General features: G+C 36.3%; 1 protein-coding gene across 1 annotated transcript in view; it reads right to left on the bottom strand.

Annotated features, from left to right (window-relative positions):
* The window catches only part of LOC106878644 (DNA polymerase zeta catalytic subunit), a 91,957-nt gene that overhangs the window by 54,640 nt on the left and 17,600 nt on the right, over window positions 1–19,717 (bottom strand). Inside the window, exon 2 of the mRNA XM_014927923.2 lies at window positions 14,194–14,366. Coding sequence (XP_014783409.1) covers window positions 14,194–14,317 — 124 coding nt within the window. The 5' untranslated portion in view covers window positions 14,318–14,366. The remainder of the gene's footprint in view (window positions 1–14,193; window positions 14,367–19,717) is intronic.

The following is a 19,717-nucleotide window of genomic DNA, read 5'->3' as shown; positions in this document are numbered from 1 at the left end:
GGGGGGGGGGGGGTCTGTTGATAAACCAACCTTAATACTGGTACTTTATTTATGAAACCCAGAGGGATGATAAACAATGTAAACATTACTGTAAAGCGAGAATAAAGAAACTTAATGCTGTATATAATAGCCATTAACCTCAGAGTGCACTGCTACCTTGTACCAGCCTCAACATATTCATATTGATTTCTTTCACTGGCACAAGACCATAAATTGTTGATTAGGGAATGAGGGCAATGCCCATTACCTCTGCAAGCTCTCGCAGACTTACTGATGTCCAGTGCAAACATCTGCAGGAAATCCATGAATAGCAAAGTGTGAAGGTTTGCTTGAAGCCTTTAGCATTCCTATATTACTTTGTCAAATGTAATGCTTTATTCATTCTCACTGCTTTGAAGTAATCATGTATTATTTCAAAGCTTTGGGGATTTCAGTGATATCATTGTGTAGTTTTTGAATAACATTGCAGGGTAAGCCCAAGACAGACCTGTTGCCAGAGTTTGGTGCCTGAGGATGCTTCAGAATATTCTGGGTGGGCACAAATTTGTAATAATGCTACAGTGGAGTTGTAGAATACCTGGGCTGGATATGGGCGATTTGAATGTTAAAGGGTTAAATGTTTGCAATAGAGAGAAATCTAGAGATACCCAAAAAATGTGGTGGTGGTGGTGGTGGTGATAGTGATGGAGGCGTTAAACCTACAGGGAAAAAAAGAAAGAAAAAAACCTAAGAGAAAGAGTACAGTCAATAAAACTAATCCTGGTACGAGACTGGTGTTTTACCAAACAGACAAGAATGAACGGCCAAAGTGAAGATTTGAAAACATACTGCAGAAAACTTTCATTTGGTAACGTAAGGCATTTACTATGGCACTGTACAATATATTATACCATATCACTATCATCACTGCATTCATAAAATTATAATAAGGTTCATTATAGAAGATAACCAAATATGAAATCTATTCCTTCTGCTATGAGACAATTTCTATCCTAAGATGGTCATCCAGGCTGTTTGTCCATCCTTACCACCTCTCTCTCTCTTTCTCTCTCTCTCACCTGCTCTATTGTCAATCATGTGGAGCAGGTGGGTTTTTGGAAGAGAACCTTAAATAGAGAACACAGCTCAGTTCTATCCAATAGAGTAGCACACAATTCTCAATTCTCTTCTTTGGCCATTTTGACTCTTCAGAATATGAAATTAGTGAAATTAAGAAGAAAACAATCTTGTGAAAGAAAAGAAAAGGAAGGAAGGAGGGATGGAGTGCTAGAAGAAGAATTTGACAGCATCATTCCTAGCCCAAGTGCTTTGGTAATGCCATTAGTGCCAACTCATTATCATTTAATGGATTCAGTCCAAGAAATCTGGTTGAGTGGAGGAGGGGGGACAAGGAGCAGGAGGAGGAGACAAAGAAGTAGGAGTGAGAATTAAGTTTAATGCAAATTAGATCATCAACATAGAGAGTATGAACCTATTACAGAATATAAAACAAGTACACACACACACACACGCGCGCGCAACAAAAAAATAATATTAACTGGGGTAGGAAGTTTTATTAAATAAACACTATTTCTTCTTATCATCATCATCATCATTATTATTATTAAATATCATTGTGTAGGATAATTATATTGTACACTCACACAAATCTTTATAGGATGAGTAGTTCCAAAAACAAAATTAAAATCTAGCACATGCAAGTGCACACGCTCACCAACCACACACACACGCTCACCAACCACACACACACACATTCATAAACACTTTAAAATCAAAAATAGAATCTGATGATTATTTCCTTTACTTCCTGAAATATAAGGGAGAGGTATAGTTGATTTATTTATTGGCACTTGGCTGTTAATCTATTTTATCAACCACAGAAGGTTGAAAGATATAAGTTGCCCATAGCTAGGTTTGAACCCAAAATGTCAAGAGTTGGAAAAAATACTGAAAATGCATTTTGCCCAGTACTCTGCTATCCTAATAATATTGGCCTTGGGCTGACCAAAGCCTTGTGAGAGGATTTGGTAGATAGAAACTGAAAGAAGCCCATCGTGTGTGTGTGTGTGTGTGTGTGTGTGTGTGTGTGTGTGTACACACTTTTATTCTTTTACTTGTTTCAGTTATTTAACTGTGGCCATGCTGGAGCACCACCTTAACCCTTTAGTGTTTAAACAGGCCATATCAGGCCAAAATTGTCTTCCTGTTTTATACTCAAACCAGCCAGCTCTGACCTCTCACACCTACCTTACAAAGTCATTCTAAAAATAAGCAGAGACATCAAAATCTCAGAGTTACAAGATGCTGTACAATTAATTTAAAACAATGTAATTAAACAGGCTTTACATTTGACAGAGTAATTTGAATGCTAAAGGGTTAAAGGGTTTTAGTGAAAGAAATCGATCCCAGGACTTATTCTTTGTAAGCCTAGTACTTATTCTATCAGTCTCTTTTGCCAAACTGCTAAGTTATGGGAACATAAACACACTAACATCAGTTGTCAAGTGATGGTGGGGGGACAAACAGACACACATATATACATATACACATACATATATACAATGGGCCTCTCTGTTTTCGTCTACCAAATCTACCCACAAGGCTTTGGTCATCCCAATGCTATAGTAGGAGACAGTCGCCCAAGGTGCTGCGCAGTGGGACTGAACCCAGAACCATGTGGTTGGGAAGCAAGATTCCTACCATGCAACCACACCTGTACCTGTGTGTGTGTGTGTGTGTGTGTGTGTGTGTGTGTGTGTGTGTGTGTGTGTGTGTGTTTGTCTATGTGTTTGTCCTCCACCACCGCTTGACAACTGGTGTTGTGTTTATGTCCTCATAACTTAGCAGTTTGACAAAAGAGTGATAGAATAAGTACCAGGCTTTACAAAAACTTAATAAGTATTGGGGGTTGATAAGTTTGACTAAAAGTTCTTCAGTGCAATGCCCCAGCATGCCACAGTCTAATGACTGAAACAAGGTAAAAGATAAATGAAATTTGAAGATTATTTCCTTCATTTCCCTTTAATGATATATTTGTTAATTAAAACATTCATATTTAATGCATATTTATGATGGTAGTCTGTCTTAGTCTGAGAAAGACAGTTCAGACAATTTGCTTATTGTGATCAAATGTATATGCTATACATTAGATCCCTCCCTGCATCAAATTGATGTTGCCCGAACAGGTGCTCAGTGTGCTACGTACCAACTGTCAAAGTGATCACAGAGTAATGTGAGAGAGGAAGTATTTTGCTCAAGAACACAAAATATCAACCAGTTCAGAAATTGAAACCATGACCTTGTGATCTTGAGTGCAACACCCAAACCACTAGGCCACACACCCTTACAATATATATTTATATAGTTAATGTAAACAATGAGAGTCCAATCAAATTATGTTTGACATGTTTGTGTTAACTGGGACTTCAAGCTTCACTTTAATGACTTATTCAGTCAGTTAGGTGAAACTCCGTATTGCATCACGCAAATAATATCAGTTAATGTTCCATTGTAATTTTTAAACTAGCGTTCAAATAACATCTGGGGAGAGAGTGAAGAAAGGGAGGAGAAAAAGTTGTTGAAAGAGAAATACAGAGAGAGATAGTATAGTGTATGTGTATGTGTGTGAAAGATAGCTAAATAGGTAGTGTTGTCACCTTAGCAACTAACAAGTTTTGATTAAAAGAGCAGGAATTTTAAATGTAAGTCTGTCAACACAGCACAACACAAGACAGATTTAAAAAAAAAAGACTATATGTATAACTATAATATAGTTCATTATTTACATTATCTACATCTGATGGATATTTGTCCTCATCTTGTTTGTTGTTAGCACAACATTTCAGCTGATATACCCTCCAGCTTTCATCAGGTGTCTTGGGGAAATTCCTGGGTTCTCATTCCTAAGGTATTTTTCCTGGAATCAAACTTGGAGTGAATTTTAGGGCTAATAAATCTAATATTTTCTTATCCTTCCTTAATATCAGTTTCCATATGCTACTCATGTCTGCACTCGGTTTGCTTAGGAGGTTGTTGTGTCCTAGAATATGTGCTGCTTCTTTTAGTTTTCATATTTTCCAGTGGTGTTCTCTGTCTATTATTTTAACTTCATCCCACAGGGGGAGGTGGTCTCCATTTTTCCATATATGATCAGCTATACCCGATTTATCCATTATCTCCTCATGCCACAGCTTACTGAGAACCCAGGTTAGAAATTTCCTCAAGACATCTGATGAAGGCTGGAGGATATATCAGCCGAAAAGTTGTGTTAACAACAAACAAGATGAGGACAAATATCTGTCAAATGTAAATAATGTACATAATTCCTCATCTCTTAAATACAGAACTGTATTATAATACGCATTTTTTCTTTTGTTGTTTGTGTGTGGGTGGGTGTTTCTGTATGTCAACATAGCTTCTTTACAAACTGGGAATGTCAAGTAATTGTTTCTAGGAATGGTGAATCTTGAAACAAATAAAGCTATAAATACATGCAAATAAAAAAAAATGTGAGTAAATGGGCTTTACATTTGACAAAGAAATCTGAATGCTAAAGGGTTAAACTATAACACAAACCCTATATACACAGGCACATGTGTGTGTGTGTGTGTGTGTGTGTGTGTGTGTGTGTGTGTGTGTATGCATGTATATACTTATCTATTTATCTATCAATCACATACACCTAGAGCAAGACATGAATTCCACAAGCCATAATCAAGATGCCATGTAAAAAGCATTAGTGTGGGTGCTTGTGCCATATAAAAAGTACCCAATACAGTAACATGGCTGGCATTAGGAAGGCATCCAGCTGTAGAAACCTAGTCAAAACCTAGTGCAGCTCCTGGCCTTACCAGTATCTTTCAAACCATCCAACCCATGCCAGCATGGAAAACAGATGTTAAATGATAATGCTGCTGATGATGATAATCGCAGGAGGGTAGTAACTCCAAATAAGAAACAATACAGGGTAGAGAGGGCTTTTTAGTTCTTACATGCAAAACAAGCTCTCTGTATCCATAGCATAAAACTGCCCCCACACCAAATCCACATCAATATTGCAAAACATACAAATCAAGTTGGCTGCTTTTAACTTGCTGTATGTACAAGATGATATGGACCAGGATTTGTCAAACCCATACCAGTTTTTAAAAAATTTTAAACATTTAAAAAAAAAAAACAATGATATTGATTGATACATAATTTACACAAACATACTAAATTTTCAATTTGAAAACTTTAAAATAGAATAAAGGTGATATTTCTTTCAAATTTTTCAAAACAAATTCCACACCTGATATCTGTTATTGTGATAATATTCTCAATATTGAAAACCAAAATGCTACTGGATCTTCATAGAACTCCCAAATTCTTTATGTTTCAGAGTATATGAACATTATTTTATTCTTTTAACAATTCTGACCAAAGCAAAATTTGATCTTGGAATTTTAAGTCCTCAAAAAATCAAACTTTATCAAAATATTCAACAGTCTTAACTACATTATTAAATGAATTTATCTTTTTGATATCTTGTAGAAGCCAGAATAAAATGCTGCAAAGCATTTTATCCAATGCTCTACTAATTCTGCTGAAGATTCTGCCAGCTCACCTAATAATAATAATCCTTTCTACTAAGGCATAAGCTTGAAATTTAGAGGGGACTAGCCAATTACATTGACCCCAGTGCATAACTGATACCTATTTAATTGACCCCGAAAGGATGAAAAGCAAATCTGAACTCAGAGCATAGCAACAGATGAAATATTGCTAAGCATTTAGCCCAGCATGCTAATGAGCCTGCCAGTTCACCATCTTAATAATGATAACAATAGATGAGAAAGTCAATATCAAAGGTATAGAAAAAAATAGTAAAGTACCAGGATCTAAACATGGAGTTACAGAGGCTATGGAAAGTGAGGGTAAAATGTATTACTATAGTTTTGGTGCATTAGGAACTATTCCTAAAGAATTAAACAGGTGGATAGAGGAAATAGGCATAAAACCTATTTTAGTGCAGCTGCAGAAAACAGTATTATTTGGGACAGCTAGGATACTTAGTAAAGGTTACTTGTTGTAGACTGATGTTAGGAATTTTTCCAGCAATCTAATTTGTTGTGTGTAAATGAAATTATAATAATAATAATAATAATCCTTTCTACAATAGGAAAAAGGTCCAAAATGTTGGGAGAGGGGGCCCTAGTTAATTACATCGACCCTAGTGCTTGACTGGTACTTAATTTATTGACTCTGAAAGGATGAAAGGGTATGTCAACCTCAGCAGAATTTGAACTCAGAACAGAAAGAATGCAAAGAAATGCTGCAAAGCAATTCTGCCAGCTCACTGCCTTAATAATGGTTTCAAATTTTGGCACAAGGCCAATAATTTGAGGGAGAGGGACAGGTTAAGTCAATTACATCATACCCAATGTTCAACTGGTACTTATTTTATCAACTCTGAAAGAATGAAAGGCAAGGTTAACCTTGGCAGCACTTGAACTCAGAACTTAAAGACAGACGAAATGCCACAAAGCATTTTGTCCGGCATGCTACAATTCTGCCAGCTCGCTGCCTTCAACTGCCTTAATAATAATTATGACAACTAGCAGTACCTGTGGAAATTCCAAGGTTGTTTTGAAAACTGTAAGATGGTTTATAGAGAACAACGAAATATATTTGTTTTGAAAGTTTATTTTTCTTTGCAGACATATGCTTCTTCAGATGGTGTAAAAGATCACATAGGTAGTATAGAATACACAGCCCTGGAAGAGACAACATCTCTGACAGTTACATTCCTTGTTATACACTTATCATATTTTCTTCCTTGAGAGTTGTTATCTATTGTTTTCTTATCTAACGTCAACAAGTAAACAACTTTAACCATGGAACAAAATTGAAAACATTTTAACGAAACTATTATTCTACAACTGTACATCTGTGTTAATAAAGTTTAACAAGTTTTAATGTACTGCATTACATCCTTATTTTCTGATCAGAGAAAAGGTTGTTTGTTGTATAGTTAGGCTTGGTAGAAATGCGTAGCTTAGTGGTTAGGGTGTTGGACTCATGATAAGATTGTGGTTTCGATACCTGGACCAGGCAATGCATTGTATTCTTAGGCAAAACATTTCATTTCACATTGCTCGAGTCTACTTAGCTGACAAAAATGAGTAATCCTGTGATGGACCAGCATTCCGTCCAGCAGGAGGGGGTATATGTGCCACAGAAACCAGTTCTATGAGCCTAGATCTAAAGTAAAACTCGAGCCCACAGTCATAGTGATGCAAGTATAGTAGCTTTGCCTGCTGAGCTATGGATTCTCAAAAAGACCATCTCAGTGAAATTTGATAATGAGAGAGAGAGAGAGAGAGAGAGAGAGAGAGAGAGAGAGAGAGAGAAAGAGAGAGAGAGATGGCTCAGTGTGACTGCAATGCAAAACTGACCTCAGTAGGATTTGAACTCAAAACAGAGCCAGAACATCTAGTCAGGGCATTTTATCCAACACTGTCACAACTACCATAATGATGGTTGTACACAAACACACATACATACACACCATCTTTTAACAAATTTACTGAAGGTTACCCACCTCTCTCTCCATTCTTATCCTCCTCTTGAAATGGTATTTGAAAAAGTTGATGAGGGCATGGGTGGAGAAGAAAAGTCTTGTCCTCAGTCCTTTCCATCTTATCTACCATACTATTTTCATCGGCAATAATAATATTGGCTCAAAAGCAGCAAATTAGCAGGTCGTGAGTGGGGAGGCACTCATTAAATTGCCCCCAAGAGAGATGAACGGCAAAGTTAACCTCACTTTAATTTGAATACAGAATGTAATGAGCTGGAATAAATACATTTCTTCCCCCATTTGCCATACTATCGTCAGATGAAGTTGGTATTACAAAGGTAGATGAAGACTGCATGTTTTACTCAGAAATCAAACAAGAAAAACCAAAATTACAAGAGGTAAATAAGTACACATAGTATACAAATAAATGATGCTATGAACCACCTGATACAGGACTTCTAACTTGGGCCAATCCTAGAACCCCCACGGATCCAGACATTTTCCCTAGGTTCCACATTGTATGGCTGTACCTGAGATCAAAGGGTTGCAGGACAAGCTTTTCAGGTTCAGCCATACAATGTGGAACCTAGGGAAAATGTCTTCTACTATAGCCCCAAACCAACCAAAGTTATGTGAGTGGATTTGGGATATAAAAACAAAAAAAACCTGTTGTGTGCATGCACACCTTGTTTCATATTATGTGGTGGGTGTAAACAAGCATTGATGTCATACAGGCTATGTTGTTTGTTTCTTATCTTCCATGAAAAATATGTCCAGCCAGGGGGGAAATATTACCTTGCTTTGAAACAGGTGAGGGTTGGCAACAGAAAGGGCATCTGAACCATAAAGAATATGTCTAATTGATACAAGTATGGAAAAGTGGACATTAAACAACAACAATGACGATGATGATGACTGTGTCTCTTCAAAATGAAAATAAAATCTAACAAGACAACATCAAACATATATAGAGATGATCAAGCAGGTTTAGGTTAAAGGAATTCCAACCATGGCCATCCACCCACTCTGCTTTTTTTTCTTTCAGACATTCTTCCTTTCTTTGTAAGAAGACCACATGTTATTAGAGGGTGATTTGAGTGCTATTTCTAACAGATCAAGTATGCCCCACCACCAACACCACCGATAATCTGTTTGTTGTCAACTACATTGTCTTTGTATATAATACAATGGTACAGAAGAAATGCAGCAGAATAGGGAAATAGCATACTGAGAGATAAATAAGAAATCTGTATTTAAAGTTGGTGAACTGGTGCCACCACCACCACCATCACTACCACCAGCTAGAAATGTACTGAAAATGACTATTATGAAAAATCTCAAGGAATTTTTCAGTGCAAGCTGGCATTACAATAGTGACACACAGATGAGAAATGATATTAGCAGAGAAAAAGAAGGCAAAAGTATGTGAGACAATAGATTTTCCACTACAACATATAAAATAGCAAATGAAAATAATAAGAAGAAGAAGAAAGAAAGAACTGGGCAACATATGGGAAATGAGTGAAAGCTAACCCTATTATCTTAGGTGACACGGCTGTTTGAAATGCTTGGATAATGGGAGTTGAAAAAAAAAAAGAATGTTTTTAACTATAATCAATTTTCACTTTTATCTTACTTCTTTCAGTCATAAGACTGCAGCTATGCTGGAGCACCACCTTGAATTATTTTAGTTGAATGAATCAACCCCAGTACTTAGTATTTTTTTAAAGCCTGGTACATATTCTGTTGGTCTCATTTGCTGAACCAAAACGTTATGGGGACATAAACACACCAACACTGGTTGTCAACAAACACAGATACTAAGACACACATACAAAGATACATAAACACACACATATATGTGTGTGTGTATATATAGGTGATCCTTTCAGTTTCTGCCTACCAAATCTACTCACAAGGCTTTGGTTGGCCCGAGGCTGTAGTAGAAGTCACTAAAAGGTTGTTACTGTCAAAGTTATTTTAATAAACTTTTATCATTTTCAAAATTAATTGAAACAAAGACAATGTATTTCAACAGAAATATGCTAATGAAAGGGTTAACAATGTCAGATGGATGAAAGGGACAACCTTGGTGGGACTTGAACTCAGAATGTAAAACAGCCAGAACAAATACTGCATGACATTTTGTCTAATGCTTAACAATTCTGCTAATCCACCACCCTCAGGAAGTAAATGACAGTAAAAACAACAATGACAACAAGAAATTGATGGAATAACCAAGATATCAATGCAGATTGTAAAAAACATTAAAAAGAAAATTTTTTTAAACAGCAGTATGACGTTAAAAAGTTTACCCAACGTATAATAGAAATATTTTCTCATATTTTTCAGGAAGAAAAATAATTTAGATGAGTATAACATGGGTTCAGAAATGGCCTGGTAGTTATGAAGTTTACCAATGTTTTCAGAGTAAATTTTGGTTGAAAGAGGCTGTGTAGAAGGCCATAAGTGTATGTGTATGCATGCATGTTTTCATCATGCTTAGCAGAAATCTAAGCACAAGTTTTCCCATCAAATGAAGCCATAGTGTTATTTCTTTCTGACTTTCTCATGAGTTTTTTTTTTTTTTTTGCAGAAATATTGGAGTGGTGTACCATTGCCTTCCCCCAACTGGATGGCCATTGGCCCACAAGGAGCTCTCATTCAGCCTTTGACATGCCTTGTTTTTAGTCCTCCTCACACAAGTAATGAGCTACTCAAGTGTGGGGGCTAGTTTAGTGACTAGACCAGGAAACAGGTAGTACTGGTTCACATGGTACCCAGTAGCAGGTCTCATCAGCCTGTGTAAAACCAGTGCATCAGACTAAAGTAACTTATCAAGTTACACTTCTCTACACCAAAAGGCCAACTTAACCAACTTAATCTTTTACGCATCTCAATCATTGGATGGCAGCCATACAGGGTTTAGTCAAACAAATTGACCCCAGTACTTATTTTTTTGAAGTCTGGTACTTATTCTATTGATCTCTTTTGCCAAACCACTAAGTTATGGGGATGTAAACAAACCAACACCTATTCCCAATCAGTGAGCAGACAAACACACAAAATAGGCTTCCACACAGTTTCCATCAACCAAATTCATTCAAGATAAATAGGTCAGCTCGGGTCTATAATACAAGGCACTTGTCCTAAGTACCATGGAATGGGACAAACTAAAACCACATGGTTACAAAGTGAGCTTCTTAACCAACATCTTAAAAGCGTTGTTTGCACCTATTATACAGACCTATAAAATAAAAACCCAACTTAGTACTGGGTCTATATAGTTGACAAAAGCCCTTGCAAATAGTGCACTGGCATATCTGCAGTCTGAAGAATGAAACCATTAACTCTTTAAGCATTTAAACCCACCATATCCAGCCCCTAATAGTCTACCTGTTTTATGCTCAAATCAGCCAGATCCTATCTCTCACACCTACCCTACAATGTCATTCTAAAAATATACAATCACATCATCAAAACCCTGAAGCTACAAGATAATACATGATTAATGAAAACAATATGAATAAATAAGCAATACATATGACAGAGTGATCTGAATGATAAAGGGTTAAATGAATATGTAATGACACTTAACTCTTTTGTTACCATATTTCTGTCAGCACATGCTGCCTTTGTTTCAATTAATTTTTAAAATAATGAAGAATTTAGTAAAATACCTTTATCATTATTAAGCTGAGGTCTGGAACAAATTAACATGACATTTTGATGGAAGATTGTAATTTAGACCACTTTAAAACAGTAAAGTTTGTCATAGAACCTGAGGTGATCTCAGGCAGGTTGATATCAAGAGTTAACCTTTTAGCATTGAAACCAGCCATATCTAGCCCAAATATTCTACCTGCTTTATGTTCAGACTAGACAGATCTTGCCTTTCACATGTACCCTACAATGTCATTCTAATAATACACTATCACAGTCAAACTCTTGAAGCTAACAGATAATAAATGATAAACTTAAAACACAATGTGAATAAATAAGCATTATCGTTGACAAAGTATTCTGAATGCTAAAGGATGAAAGAGTAAATCACAATCTTTACCATTATAATTCCAGATGATTTATAAGAATATTAAAGTCAACTCCAATTCTAGACAGTACATTATTTCATCAAACTCCCCCGAAAGATGACAGACAGAGTTGACCTCAGAAAGTAAAGCTTCATCACCAAATATTCGCTTTAAATTTTGATACAAGGCCAGAAGTTTCTGGGAAGGTTTGAAAGTTGATTACATCAATCCCAGTGCTTGAATGATAGTTATTTTACTGACCTCAAAAATATGAAAGGAAAAGTTAACCCCCACCAGATTTAGAACTCAGAACATAAGGATGGACGAAATTCTCCTAAGCATTTTGCCCGGTGTGCTAACAATTCTGCCAGCGAGCTGGCAGAATTGTTAGCATAAGGAAAGTATTGCAGGCATTTTGTCTGATACCCAACAATTTGGCATGTTTGTCACACAACACTTCTATGGTGATAGAGATTTATAGCAAAAACCAAATTCCCATTTGAAAAACCTCAATACACATGCAAGCATAGCTGTGTGGTTAACAAGTTTGCGTCATATGGTTTTCAGTTCAGTCTTAGTGCATGGTCCCTTCAGCGAGTATCTACTGTAGGCTTGGGTCAAACAATGCCTTGTGAGAAGATTTAATAGATGGAAACTGAAAGAAGCCCATTACTAATGTACCTGTGTTTGATCACCACCACTGCTTGACAACCAGTGTTGGTTTGTTAACATCCCTGTAATTTAGCAGTCTAGCAAAAGAGACTAATGGAACAAAAATTTTTTTAATCCTTGGGTCAGTTTGTTTGACTAAATCTTTCAAGGCAGTGCTATAGCATGACTGCAGTCTAATGACTGAAACGAGTAAAAAGTTAAAAGATACGTTTTCATTACATCTATTTTATGCATTGATTTTCAAATTGTGCCAAGGCCATTTTTTTTCTGCCACTGGGAAAAAATAAGAATGAAACAGTTGAGTAACGATGGCAGGGATTGATATTAATTCGAATCTCTCACACACGCGAACACGCAAAATATGTTTCTTAGTGAAAACAAGTCAATGACCTCTGTACAAAATCCAGTCAGTTGACAAAATACGTGTCCTATTTTCAAAATTATTCATTTAATGTCAGATAAACATTGCAAGTTAAGTTGACAAACCTAAGGTATTTAATACCACCTGTGGCATCATTTAACAAGAAACTAAAATAAGGTTAGTAAAAAAAGGATTGCACTAACTGAAGCTATTACATGACAGGGTTAACTGAAGTTATCACATGGCAGGATATGTTGGTGTGAGCATTATTTTATATCAATTCTTCCATAAATCAGCTTCTTCATAGAATATAACTTATCTGTTATCTTTTACTTGTTTCAATCAGTGGACTGTGCCATGCTGGAGCACTACTTTGAAGGGCTTAGTCAAAGAAACTGACCCCAATAATTCTTTTGTTTCCTAAGTTTCGTACTTATTTTATCAGTTTCTTTTGCTAAAATTTTTAAGTTATAGGAATGTAAATAAACCAATACTGGTGTGAAATGGTGAAGGAGACATACACAAATTCAAAGACAGACACATACAGGTGCACGCAACAGGTCTCCACACAGCTTACACGTACCAAATTCACTCACAAGGAATTGTTTGGCCCAGGGCTATAATAGAAGAGACAAGCTGAAGGTCCCATCACTCTGAAATATACTTTCCTGTAGGTAAGAAACACATTTTCCCAGAGTAGCACTGTATGGTAAGGGGCTTGCACCCAACCACATGGCTTCGGGTTCAAGTCCTACTGCGTGGCATCTTGGACAAGTGTCTTCTACTATAGCCTCTGGCTGACCAAAGTCTTGTGAGTGGATCTGGCAGGCAGAAACTGAAAGAAGTCCATTATATGTGTGTGTGTGTGTTTTGTGTTCCCCTCGCCACTGCCTGACAACTGGTGTTGGTGTGTTTATGCCACTGTAACTTAGCAGTTCAGCAAAATTGACTGATAGAATAAATACCACATTTTAAAAATTAAATACTGGGGCAAATTCATTTGGGTAAAAACTCATCAAGACAGTGCCCAGCATGGCCACAGTCTAATGACTGAAACAAGTAAAAGAATAAAAATGAAAAAAAAAAAACAAGGAGGATACCATTCAATGTTTTTAAAAAAATCCTATTATATTTTTATTATTACATATCAAGAATCATATAAAAAGTTCGTTAAAATATTCTGTACGTCGTAAATGTAAAAGCAGTTTATGGCACAAATCTAACAAAATCTTATATGGACCCTCAAGGGCCATAGGAACCCTGGTTGAGAACCACTGCTCCCTCAAAATACACTCGTCTTCATAAATGAACATTTTGGATTAAATGTTATCCTAGATACGCTATATTTGGAAGGAAATAAAGCAGGAAACAGATGGCAACAGCTAAAACACCGATCAAGGTTGATCTAGGATTTAGAATGCAAGGGCACGGACAAGAGGGTTGAAAGAAGGGAAAATGGTTTAGGTGGGAGAACAAGTAAAAACTAGTTTACTTGAAGAAATGTTCTTGTGTAAAGAGTTCAATTGTCAGCAACAGTTTTCAAGAGAAAAAGGGCAAACATTGCTTACCAGCTGGTGTGGATCCAAATATACGGATAACTGGAACTTGAACCGACGATGAAAGTTTTGCATCCAGGCCAGCAACAGGGTTTGAGACATAGTAGTCAGCAGTGACTATACGCACTGAAAACATGATTCCAGCAGCTGGACTGCTAACTGATGCTTCTACAACATTATGTACCCTACAACAAAAAAAGAAACATATTTTAATTATTTAGTATAGACATATAAATAAGGATGCATGGAGACAAATCATATCAAAAACCTTTAGCATTCGGATTACTCTGCTAAATGCTTATTTATCCATGTTCTTTTGAATTTATCATGTGTTATTTTATAGCTTCAAGACTTCAATGTCAATCGTATCAAAAATCATTACTACAAAGCAACAAGTAGCTTCTAAGTGCCTGCTCAATCTGCTAGAAACAACAGCCAAATCTTCTTCAAATCACATTCTACTTGGTTAGAAAGGACAGACTGGAACACCTTTGATCATAGGTCTGCTCAATCAATATTGGGACTAAGCAATAACACTCCTATTTAACATCAGTCTCACACACATACACACAAGCAGTAATGAGTTGCAGGAGTTTGGTAACAAACAGCATATTTCCATGTTTCTTAACAATAATACTACATGAGCCCAACTTTCTCAGAGCCTTACAAATCAGTGTTCCCCAACTTTTTTGTAGTCCAGTGTCTCCATTTCACTTACGGTATTTTAGAAACACCTGCTTCACATATAAAGTGAGCTGGAATATTGAGACACTTTCCCTGCCAGGAGATAATTTTAATCAAACAGAAGTTAAATTTTACTCAGTGATTTATTATCCATATGTTATTGTAGCCAATCTAACATGTGTCTCCTTTTAGATATTTGTGCCTATTAGTACTCCTATTCTTTTATTCTTTTACTTGTTTCAGTCATTAGATTGTGGCCATGCTGGGGCACTGCCTTGAAGAACTCTTAAAGTTAAAGTTATTTTATTAAATTCATTATTATTTCCAAAATCAATTGAAACATAGGTAGTAACAAAATATAGTAACAAAATGACTAACGAAACAGAAGACATATAATGTAATTATATATCCAAACTTGGGGCACAGCACCAGTTGTGTTTTTGCTCACTGATAACACAATACATTCTAATTCTAATTCTGGCAAAGATTTTGGATGGGGGTTTAAACTGCAGGCATTCTTTATGCATTAAATCAGTGGTTCTCAATTGGGGTTCATCTAAGATTTTTGGGGGTCCAAGCAACAAAATAGTAAATTGGGGATCTACAATAGTATTTTAAGGGCCCCTGAAAAAATATTGCCTTAAAAGCATGTGTTAGGTTTCTTTCTCTGTTCAACCTACAGAAGTCAATATGTAAAAGGAAAAAAAAACAAAGTAGGAATTTTAAAAGAAGTATCTATAAAATTAGTTTTTAAACATCAAATGGCTGTTGGGGTCCACCAGAATCAAATAGTAATCAAAGGGGTCCATAGATAAAAAATGGCTGAGAACCCCTGCTTTAAATACTTTATTTCTAAGAAAAATTATGCGCACTCTCCACTCCCTTCCAACACTCAAGATTGCGCTTTTTGAGGCCGCAACACCCATCACTACCACAAAGAATAGTGGCATGGTTGGGTGTTGGAGGCTCAGGTTAATCCGTTAGCATTCAGATTATTTTGTCCAATGTAATGCTTATTCATTCTAATTGTTTTGAATTAGTCATGCATTATCTTGTAGCTTCAACATTTCAATGATGTGGTTGTTTACTTTTAAAATAACATTGTAGGGTAGGTGTGAGAGGTTAGAACTGCTTTGAATGCCCAAGTAGTAATTCCCAACACAGGGCATATGTCCCACTAGTGGGGTCAAGAAAAATTGAGGTAGTACATGGTGTGTTTTTTTTGTTTTTTTTAGTGAGACATGGAATTGCGAAAATCTTTTTACCACAATAAACATACTCCACCTATATTCGGCCTGGCCAGACCAATCCCTCCAGTCAAACATACTGTATGAAGACTGCTACAGTACAATGCTATTCAAATGTTATAAAATATCAAAAATAAATTGGGTTTTTTTTTACCAGCCAGCAGTGGGGGCAAACTGCGTTTTTCTGGAAAGTTATAGTGGGGCTTGGGAGGAAAATAGGTTTGGAAACATTGTGCTAAAAGGATTAAGAACCACTATTCAAATTGAGCAACAAGTATTTATCTACTGGGAACTAAGGACAGTTTTCCATCCAGCATCTTCTAACCAATCACCTTTGGCAAAAACTAGTGTAATCTGGGTCAAATATGTCATTGAGAAAAGTGGAAAAGGGTGCTAAACTGGGATTGGAAACTGGGTCATTTGAATCAGCCCTCCAAGAATTCCATCTTGCACTAATGTATTTTCTCCCCCTCTACCACACATACATATTATTCCATCATAATAGCACAAATTACAAAATATGGCACCATTCCACAATAAGTGACAAACTGTTGTTGGCAACTGTCATAATACTTAAACTAACACAGTTGGAGATGGGATTTTTTTTTTAGAGTCTATTTGTTACTGAGGCAACAAGGTCAGGCTATTCTGGAAGAACAACATAGCTGATGTAATGAACTCCAGTAATTTGACAATGAGATTTGAAGTCAAAACCTGAAGGAATGTAAATAAATAAACTATTTTGCCCTGCACTCTGCCAAGTCTTCTAATCCAGTAACACACCAACAAGCTAGCTTCCATGTGGTAACTTGACATGATTGAAATAACAACCAAATATTCAGGTGTAACTGTGTGGTAAGAAATTTGCTTCCCAACCATATGGTTTCGGGTTCAGTCTCATTGTGTGGAACCTGGGGAAAGTGTCTTTGGTAGGTGGAAACTGAAAGAAGCCTATCGTGTGTGTATGTGTGTGTGCATGTGTGTCAGTCCCTCACCAATGCTTGACAACTGGTGTTGGTATTTACATCCCTGTAGCTTAATGGTTTTTGGCAAAAACAACTGATAGAACAAGTACAAGGCTTTAAAAAAAAAAAAGAAGTACTGTGGTTGATTCATTCAACTATAATTTTTCAAGGTGGTGCCCCAGTATGACCGAAGTTTAATGACAGAAGCAAGTAAAAGATAAGCCAAAGTAAAAAAAAAAAGAACACATACATTCTACATATGCATAGTCCCAGAAGAAAAGACAGCCATGACTAGAAATATTTTGATCAATATTTCTGGAAAGTATACCTGATATGGAACCAACAACTAAAAGACAGCATTTTCACAGCCAACAAGGAGAGACAAACTCATACACAAGTACAGCCATACCTCACCCTACATCGTTAATTGGTTCTAGGAAACAACATAAGTTGAAAAACAACTAAGTCGAATTAACTTGTGGCTAGGCTAGGACAAATTTACTTGTCTCTAGGCTAAACCAATGATAATAACCATTCCCAGTTCTGTACTTTATTTACGAATACATTTTCAATAATACATGGTTTGATATGTTTGATATATGCTAAAATCTTGTCCTTATTATGTACAATCACTGATACAGTTATCCAACTCATCCCAAAAGATCGTGCAACTGCTACCACTTTTTCACCCTTTTCATGGCATTTTATCACAGCCAGTTTATCTTCCAGTGTTATAGCAGGACACTAAGTACTTACACTATGAATTTTCTTAGGAGCCAATGGGGGCAAAAAGTAAAGTCACAAATGAATGAGAATGTTTATTCTGATATACATTAAACTTTCTTTCTTTCTCTCTTTCATCATCATCAATATAATAGTACCGCTAAGCATTTTGCCTGGTGTAATAATATTTCTTTCTACTAAAGGCACATGGCACTAAATTTTGTGGGGAGGGGATTAATCAATTTCATTGACTTCACTGGTACTTAATTTATTGACTCAGCAGAATTTAAACTCAGAATATAAGGACAGGCGAAATGATGCCAAGCACTTTGCCTAGCTTGCTAAAGATTCTGCCAGCTCACTACCTTAATAATGATACCATCATTTAACTTTTGTTTTGCATGCTGGCATGGATTGTCTTTTGAAATTCAGATATTTTAAAGTATAATTTTATTCCTTATGTATTTTGAAAAAAATGATTGATCTTCTTCGGTATAGCATCATTAATATTCTTCATTTCCAAAAGACAAAATGTCAAAATAATCCAAGTTTATTGTTTGCTGAAATACTCAAAGCGCACAGTCTTCTGTGTATTCTCCAAACAATTAAAAATTGAAAAATTCTCCAAACTTAAAACTTATGAATTGTAAATTGAAATGGTGGGGGTGTAAATGTGGGATAATAGATGCTTATCTTATGTTGGTGGTCTCTGGTTTTAAGAGTTGTGGGGAAAGTTAAAACGATATGAAATCAAAAGCGTTGTAAGCCTTACTAAGACATCTAGCCTTATATTTATAACAGTTTTCTTCAATATGTAACATTGATTTCTTTGCATGCCACCAGAGCAAGGATATGCAACAGGAAGAAAAAAGTGCAAATTAAAACTTAGAGTCACCTAGACATTTAAACAAGTTGAAATTAATGCCGGCTGTCCCTTATATAAAAAACAAAAAATGTGACTTCATGCTGGCCTATGATAATATTTTCAATACTTTATGTCACAGGTGTTGGTATTATATTATCTCCACCAAGCATGGCACTTAATCTAGCCTAAAGCTGCCTACCTGACAACTAGCACGTGTTACACTGTAGTGATGAATTCACTGCAAATAGCATCTGCAACACAAGTCTTAATCACAAATTAGGAGAAATAATAATAATAATAATCCTTTCTAATATAGGCACAAGGCCTGAAATTTTGGTCGAGGGGACTAGTCGATCAATTGAGCTGAATAAACCCATATGCAGGGTTCCCTGCTGCCTTTAGTTTTTCTACATAATGACAATGTCATTAATCTCTCTTGTGAAGGTTCAATATAAAGCAAAAGCAATCTACAAATGATTAACGTTATGGTTTCATCAGAGTGCCAAAGTGGGTTGTATGAAACATGGCTCATCGTCACACAGGTCACACTACTAAACAAAATTGATCTTTTATCTTTTATCATTTACTTGTTTCAGTCATTTGAGTGCGGCCATGCTGAGGCACCACCTTGAAGAAGTTTTAGTCAAATGAATAAACTCTAGTACTTTTACTTTCTTAAAGCCTGATACTTATAAGTTACAGGGATGTAAACATGCCAACACCGGTTGTTAAACGGGGTTGGGGAGAGACACACAGACACACACATATAAATACGACAGGCCTTTCAGGTTCCATCTACCAAACACATTCACAAGGCTCTGGTCAGTCCAGAGCTATAGTTGAGGACACTTGCCCCCAAGTGCCATGTAATGGGACTAAACCTGGAACCATGTGGTTGGGAATGGCATTCAGGAAGTCTTGTGGGCTACAAGAAGTCTAACTGCTTCACATTCACCAAAATATTTTCACTAAAATATAATTGAGGATCACTCACCAGTCTAGGAGGTCATATAAAGAAGCAGACACTGTTTTCCCTTCTTACTGAAAGAGTA

Source organism: Octopus bimaculoides, chromosome 24, assembly GCF_001194135.2.
Source record: "Octopus bimaculoides isolate UCB-OBI-ISO-001 chromosome 24, ASM119413v2, whole genome shotgun sequence".
Lineage (NCBI taxonomy): Eukaryota > Metazoa > Mollusca > Cephalopoda > Octopoda > Octopodidae > Octopus > Octopus bimaculoides.
This window is presented reverse-complemented; position numbering and strand designations above follow the sequence as displayed.